The sequence below is a fragment of the Aphis gossypii genome, chromosome 1 (genome assembly GCF_020184175.1).
Source record: "Aphis gossypii isolate Hap1 chromosome 1, ASM2018417v2, whole genome shotgun sequence".
NCBI lineage: Eukaryota > Metazoa > Arthropoda > Insecta > Hemiptera > Aphididae > Aphis > Aphis gossypii.
This window is the reverse complement of record NC_065530.1, coordinates 80,627,708-80,635,573: the sequence shown is the minus strand read 5'-3', so window position 1 is coordinate 80,635,573 and position 7,866 is coordinate 80,627,708. Positions and strand designations below refer to the sequence as shown.

The 7,866-nt window shown below is 26.6% G+C and overlaps 2 protein-coding genes across 3 annotated transcripts; one reads left to right on the top strand and one right to left on the bottom strand.

Moving 5' to 3' along the window:
- Window positions 1–1,455: 1,455 nt before the first annotated feature.
- On the bottom strand, window positions 1,456–3,493 carry LOC114122773 (protein SEC13 homolog). Its single transcript, XM_027985534.2, has 2 exons — window positions 3,333–3,493; window positions 1,456–2,555 (listed from the first exon to the last, which is right to left on the bottom strand). Exon 2 carries the CDS (start codon window positions 2,520–2,522, stop codon window positions 1,614–1,616), a length of 909 nt encoding a protein of 302 aa, XP_027841335.1. The 5' UTR covers window positions 2,523–2,555; window positions 3,333–3,493; the 3' UTR covers window positions 1,456–1,613.
- Window positions 3,494–3,636: 143 nt separating this feature from the next.
- LOC114122772 (cysteine--tRNA ligase, cytoplasmic) lies at window positions 3,637–7,425 on the top strand. 2 transcript variants are annotated; one of them, XM_027985531.2, is made up of 11 exons: window positions 3,637–3,800; window positions 4,020–4,234; window positions 4,301–4,616; window positions 4,685–4,825; window positions 4,907–5,117; window positions 5,505–5,740; window positions 5,812–6,045; window positions 6,116–6,260; window positions 6,328–6,536; window positions 6,812–7,186; window positions 7,275–7,425. In XM_027985531.2, exons 2-11 carry the CDS (start codon window positions 4,050–4,052, stop codon window positions 7,398–7,400), a joined length of 2,178 nt encoding a protein of 725 aa, XP_027841332.2. In that variant the 5' UTR covers window positions 3,637–3,800; window positions 4,020–4,049; the 3' UTR covers window positions 7,401–7,425. The 2 variants fall into 2 exon arrangements, with proteins under 2 accessions (XP_027841332.2, XP_027841334.2); XM_027985533.2 differs by lacking the exons at window positions 3,637–3,800; window positions 4,020–4,234 and having other exon boundaries at window positions 4,301–4,435; window positions 4,495–4,616.
- Window positions 7,426–7,866: the final 441 nt, after the last annotated feature.

Genomic DNA, 7,866 nt, shown 5'->3' with positions numbered 1-7,866 from the left:
TCTGTGATAACGATTTAAGATAATAACCTGATAATAGAAAACCATACAATATAGATATATTTCTGTTTACATTAACCATGATTCAAAATTTTTTTCATAATATTATAAATTTATACCATGGTTATGTACTTGTATGTGTTGAGGCAAGTTTTTTAATAATTCATTTGAAATAGGTAGCTGAATTTAAAATATTTAGAGGGAATATAAATGTCATTGTATAAGCACAGAGTCGATAAAATTTCAACTAATCTGTATTGTAACTGTGACACTGTATAAGTATGTCATTAAAAAAATTTAGATGTACTTCACCAAAATCAATCAAATTATAGATTACTTAAGTACATCTAGACGCGTAACCATGATATTTTAATTTAATATTTAAATACAACTTAAGAAAAGGTTCACATGCTCACCATAAACTCATACAGTTACATTAATAAATTATACAATACGTTTAACTTAATAGTTTTAAATAATTTTTTAAATATATGAAAAATATAATCCATTAAAACCTAACTTGAATTATTAAAATTTAGTATATAATACATTTTTGAACTATAGTTTTATATCGTAAGTTAAGAGGAAGGTGTGTTTAACACCCCCTTAGGAATACACACAAGACCTAAATTTATATTTTACACTTTTTAAAACAAAAAGTCACTAAGTTACTTGGCTATAATATTGAGGTAAATGAATATAAAATTTCATGTTAATATAACATATTTTCCCTAAGTTGAATATAGTGGTGTTTTTTAAATACTTAGGACAAAATATTGGTAGGAATATCATCCTAACCATCTCTTATTCTCAGATCCCATCTATAAAAATTTATTATCTGTATGCATACAATTTTTATCTGTATTATGTTTTAAAAAGTTATTCTAAATTCAATATAATATAATCAAATAATAAATACCCAAGCTTTATACAATTAACATCTTATTATCTTATTGAAAATACCAACTCCTAAAAAATGTGGATAATGGTTTCTAAAAACCTGAATCAACATGATAATTGGTGATCATTATATTGAATTACAGTAAAACCTGTCTTGTCCACAAGTCTGGTAAATTTGGCTAAAATATTATCAATATTTAGTATGTTGCATTAAAAATACGTTAAGATTTACCTATTTTATAGTAAGAACATAAAATTGTAAAATATTATATACCATTGAATTTTTTTCCTAAGTCATTTTCTACCATATATAGACTTACATTTAATTTTTAGAATTAATGTATGTACAGTAAATTATATAATTTACTATTTTACATATTGTAAATCCATATTTTTCTGTATTTTCCAATAATCTCTTTTCTTTATTCTGGCAATAACCCCAGTTCCAAAATGATAGATCAGAGGGGCTCTATTGTATTTATTACAATGTTTGAAATATATTTATATCTAATTATTATTTAAACATTCACAAACAATTTAACAAAATAACAATTTAAATTCCATAATTACAATTACATTTATTATAATATTTTTTTATGTCAAAAAACAATACTTAATTTTCGATTATTTAATTCCCACTCAGAAGATTTTTTTTACAAAACTTTTATTACAAAATAATTTAAAACATGTAAAAGTAAAAATAGTAAAATAAATACTTAATCCTCCACTCCTTTATTATCATCAATTTCACTGCAACTAACCCAATGACCAATTGTTTTCTCTTTCCATAATGATACTTTATTAGTTTCAGCAGATACTGCAAGTACATTCCCAATTTTTGACCAGCTTACAGTCCAAACACGACTATCAAACAAATGCATTACTACAGAAGACCATTTGGAATAATCGTCACTATGTGACACTACGACAGTTTTATCTTCGGAACAACTAGCAATTAATTGCCGATTATCACCAATAGTACATGTCCAAGCCACATCTCGAACCCAATCCGTGTGACAATTTATTTCACCAACTTGTATCCATTGATCATTTTCAACAGTCCATATTTTCACTAAATTATCGCAGCCACCACTTGCTAATACTAACTTCTTTCCAAAGTCTGTTTGATCAGATCCGAATAATAATTCTTTGTATGGAGCCCAAGCTACAGTATTACATCCATTATGGTGGGCACTAAATGATTTAGAAGACCATTCTTTATTGAACACATGTACTCCAACAGACCCATCTGAGCTAGCACTTGCTAAAATTGTGCCATGTTGGTGGGGTGCCCAAGCAACAGCATTAACTGAGGATTCATGAGTAAATTCAAATATATTAAACCAATCATTTGATTCTTTCCATACAACAACACGTTTGTCGTAAGAACATGAGGCTAATAAATGACCAGACACTGGATGGGACCAACAAATTTGCCACACAGGTCCATGATGACCCTTAATGTTAGCCAATAATGTTTTATTACCATTGTTTATACTGTATATTTTGATTGTTTTATCACTAGAGCATGTAGCTAAACGTTGACCATAATAATCCAGTTCAGCATCATGAACTTCGCCTTCGTGTTCATTCAAAATTAAGCCAGTCATGGGTACCATTTTCATATTAAAATCCTCTAAACAAAAACAAATGTATACCTGAAACAAGGTTTAAAATAGAATTACTAAATTATATTAAAATTGTACAAAATAAATAAAAGTGAAATAATAATAGTTTCATTAAAAACTTGATGACAAAAAGTTTATAAAATATGTTTGTTACTTGAAATTAATAATTTTATCTAGTATTCTAGAATCTAGGTGGTTATTTAACGCAGTGTAACACATACTGGTTTGGATAATATTTGTGCAAAGTTAATGATTTGTTATAAATAGGTATGTATTATTTATTATAATTATTATGCTATTTTTATTTCAATAATTTATATTATTTAAAGCGCAAAAATGATTATACCTAAATGTTATTATATAACCATAAATACTCTTCCTTATAGTTGTTAATTGTATTTATAAAATATTAAGTTAAATTTTAAATTTTATTTGAAAATGTAATTTTAACGCTAAAATATGTACTTTTTAAAACAATCATGAGAAGAGTTACAAATCTAACTATTTATTAGTCTGTTGAGGAAGATATCCAATAGTAACTAATTCAATTAAAAATGACCTTTCTAGTGCCAGGCTTTAAACAATACAAACGATAATTTATCGGTTATCCTATTTATAAATTGAAATATACAATAATTTACAAAACATAATGAAGTGATTAGTTTTAAATATATAATGAACAAATAACAATTAAAAATTAATGTGTTGAATAGACCTTATCAAAATAGCTACTTTTTAATGAAAGTTACAATAACATTGTTCACGATAGACGCCATAGTTATAGTTATAATAAATAAACGAAATTACCTTTGATAGTGGTTTAATAAATCCAACAATACGTTAATGAATTTTAAAAGAGCTGTTTTGAAATCTAATTTGCAGAAATTGTTCGAAACACAAATCACATCATGACACACCATTCATCATTCACTTGTAAAGTTGCAACTTTCAAATTAATAATTACAGATAATAGATAAATTATGTTATTTATTTTGTATATGATAATGAAATAAAAATGCCAATCTGTCAACGCGGCAGAATGATAAAACACGATAAGTGTTATCATTTTGTCATGGCCCGATCGCCGTGCGGTACTGCGGCTGATAATAATTATGCACATTGCACATGATTCATCATTCATGTGAATTTAAATTTTTAAATAAAAATCAATTGTGGTCATGTACATCGGTTTATAAAATCTCAAATTTCTGCTATCAGTAATTTAACCACTGTGCAGATTTAAGAGTTATTCAATTTTAATTGATTTGTGTTTACGTAAGTACCTTTTTGTTTATCATCTAATAACCTAGGTATTTATAAAGGTAATATTTATGTGGCATCGACGTGTTTAGAAATAATATTTGTTGACTTTTGTGACAAATATTGTACAAACAAGTATTAGACATTATAGTACTGTTGTCACTTGACAATATTATTACGTGTACAATAGGTTTGTTTGATCTTGTCTAGTTAATATTAACTCTTTGCACATAGCTGCTGATATCAGAAACATATAGTATCACAATGGCTACTACAAAGCGAAGTCAACCAGCATGGTCTTGTGACCAAGTGTCTGATACACCTCGCTTAAAGTTGTTCAACAGCTTGACTAGAAAGAAAGAAATATTCATCCCGAAAAATGAGAATAAGGTGCATTGGTATAGCTGTGGACCTACAGTGTATGATGCTTCACACATGGGGCATGCTAGGTAAGTACATACATTGTTTACCTTTTTTTTTTCATCATTTATTAAATATTTATTTTACTTTTCTAGGAGTTACATTACATTTGATATACTGCGTCGAGTGTTAAAGGATTATTTTCGTTATGATGTTGAATATGTTATGAACATCACAGACATTGATGACAAAATAATCAAGCGAGCACGACAATTACATTTGTTTGAAGAGTATGTAAAGACAGCAACCGATAAACAAATTGTGCAAAAAGATATTCTTCTGGCTCTAGGTAACCTAAAAAAAGATATCGAACAGATGGATCCTGACAAAAAAGTAATGACATTAAAAGCTATAGAGAAATTGACCTCTGTTTCTCAACTTATTGAGGGTTCATCATTGGATGATATAAAAGTATGAAAAAAATTATAATTGAATAGTTTTTTAGTATTAAAAAATGTCTAAACAAAGTTTTATTTTAGTTGGCATTAAATGAAATCAAAGATTCATTTGGTGCTTATTTAGACACTTTAAATAGTGCAGATATTCCTGATAACAGTATATTTGAGTCTCTACCTAGATTTTGGGAATCAAATTTCCATTCAAATATGGCTTCTTTAAATGTTGAGTATAATAATTGTTTTTGAAGTTAAATATTTATGGCATGATTTACAAAGTATGTTTGTAATTTTTTCCATTAACAGATTTTACCACCAGATAAACTTTCTAGGGTGAGCGAGTATGTCCCTGAAATAATAGCTTACATAGAAACAATAATAAAAAATGGTTATGCTTATGAATCTAATGGTTCAGTGTATTTTGATGTTGCTGCATTTGATTCTCAACCTGTTCACCATTATGCTAAGTTGGTTCCAGAAGCATATGGAGATTCAAAATCCCTTCAAGATGGAGAAGGTAAGCAATGCTATTTTTATAATTTATAAAAAATCATAATATTAAAACATTTACTTTGATTCTAATTTTGAAATATTTATGAAAATTGAAAATACATATTTTTGTTTAACATCATGTTATATAAAATTTAAAATTATACCTGAACCATTTTTTTCTTCATTTTCAATTGTATGAATTAATAATAAGTATTCTTTAATTATTTAAAAAAAAAAACATTGTTCAGTGGAATCTATTTTTTTCTTGAAGAAATAAATATATAATATTTTGATAAAAACCAATATTAAATTCTATAGATAGTGGTAGTTACTAAATAAAAACTAAAGAACGTTTGAAAATTGTACTCTAATAGTTTAAAAAATATAAATAAAATGTAAAACAACATTTTAGGTGATCTAACAACAAGTGCAGTCAATGAAAAACGTTCTCCTAATGATTTTGCTCTTTGGAAAAAATCAAAAAAAGGTGAACCATGGTGGGACTCTCCTTGGGGAAAAGGAAGACCTGGCTGGCATATTGAATGCTCTGTTATGGCTTCCTGTATATTAGGTCAAACATTAGATATTCATACTGGTGGTATTGATCTTAAATTTCCACATCATGATAATGAAATCGCTCAAGCAGAAGTAATTATTAGTATAAATCAATACATCTATTATTTTTAAATTAACTAATACAGTTGTTACTTGTTTTGTAGGCCTATTACAACAACAAAGAATGGGTTCGGTACTTTTTGCATTCTGGTCACTTAACAATTTCGGGATGTAAAATGTCAAAATCTTTGAAGAACTTTATTACCATTGAAGATGCTCTCAAGAAGAATACATCAAGGCAATTGAGACTTGCCTTTTTGCTACATTCATGGAAGGACACTTTAGATTATAGTGAAAGCACTATGGAGTCAGCTATGGCTTGTGAAAAACTTCTTAATGTTGGTTTCATATGATTATATCATGTCAAGTTTTTTGCAAATAATATTTATTATGATTTAAATTTTTTAGGAATTCTTTTTAAATGTGAAACATGTAACTAAAAGAAATGATATTAATAAATTAGCCATTGGATATTCTAAATGGTTATCTTCTGAAATAGAACTGAGCAAAAAATTCAATTTATGCAAATCAAATGTTCATGCAGCATTGTGTGGTAAATTTTAATTGTAAATTGAAAAGTAATAAACAAAATTATTTTAATCAATTAACAATTTTCTTAGATAATATTGATACAAAAACAGTATTAGAAGCAATCAGAGAATGTATATCTGCCTGTAATGTATATTTAAGAGACTGTGATTCTTCTGCCGTGAATCATACATTATTATTGGATATAGCTAAATACATCACTGAAATATTAAAAGTATTTGGTATTAAAACAGCTGATGAAATTGGATTCCCAGTGAGTGAAGGAAATTCTTCAAGTGATGTAAGCATTAGATTTATTTATTATTCGATTATACTCCATTGATGTTAAGAAACCTCAGTAACAATAAGTATTTTTCAGAAGATAGTTGGGCAATATCAGTTTATTGTTGCTTAATCAACTATCTATAGTCTATGTGCTTCGTATAGTAAATGCTTAAAGCTATACTTATGTGTACTAATCTTCCACCGAGATTTTTAATGTCAATGGAGTATAAAATTGTATATACTTAGTAAATAATTAAAATATAAACATTAATAAATCAATATTTTTTTTAGGTTGAGACTATTGTCACTCCATACCTAAACATTTTATCAGATTTTCGTGACTCTGTTCGTGCTATTGCTCGTTCAATATCTTCTAAAGATATACTAATCTTGTGTGATAAACTCAGAGATGAAATTCTTCCTGATAATGGAGTTCGTTTAGAAGATTTTGATGGAAAACCTACTGCTATTAAGTTTGTGGGGCGAGAAGCAATTTTACGGGAAAGAAAAGCTAAAGCTAAAGCAGAAGCAGAAAAACTTGCAGAAAAAGAGAGAAAGAAAAAAGAACAAGATCAAGCAAAGGCAAAAAAAGAAGAACTTAAAAAAATACATCCTAAGGATTTGTTTAAATTAGAAACTGACAAATATTCAGAATTTGATGAAAATGTAAATGATAATAATTTTTATTCTTCAAATATTAATATTTTTATTTAAACTGATTAGTACATATATTTATTTTTTTTAATTATAATAGGGTTTACCAACTATTGATATTCAAGGTAACAAAATTAGTAAAGGGTTGACCAAGAAGTTACAGAAAATTCAATCAACTCACGCAACTTTACATAAAGAGTATTTGGAAAGTATTGACAAAATTTGATATAAAAATAAAAATTGAAATCATATTTGTGTTTTATTTTATATCAACAACAGATTTTATTCACCCACTTTAAACTAATTTTTCATTCATTATTTTAACATACTGTGTCTAAAAAGTAAAAAGCTTTGTATACTGTGTATTTTCTCTAGTTGTTTTTAAACTTTTCAAACACTTAAAAACAATACAGTATTTATTTTACTTAATGAGTGACAGTATTATTGAAATAATTTGAAAACAGGTATACTAATTTAATTTAATTTATATTATATTGATATTAACAAAAAATGTAAAAAAGTTAATTGAACTGATCTACGGTTAATAATTTTGTCTTTTTTTTTTAATAACTATAAAATGAACATTTTTTTATACATTTTATAAATTATGAATGATATTTGTATAATATATATTTATTATTTAATGTTTTTATTTTTATCTTAAACCTAATGATGATTATATAATATTAATA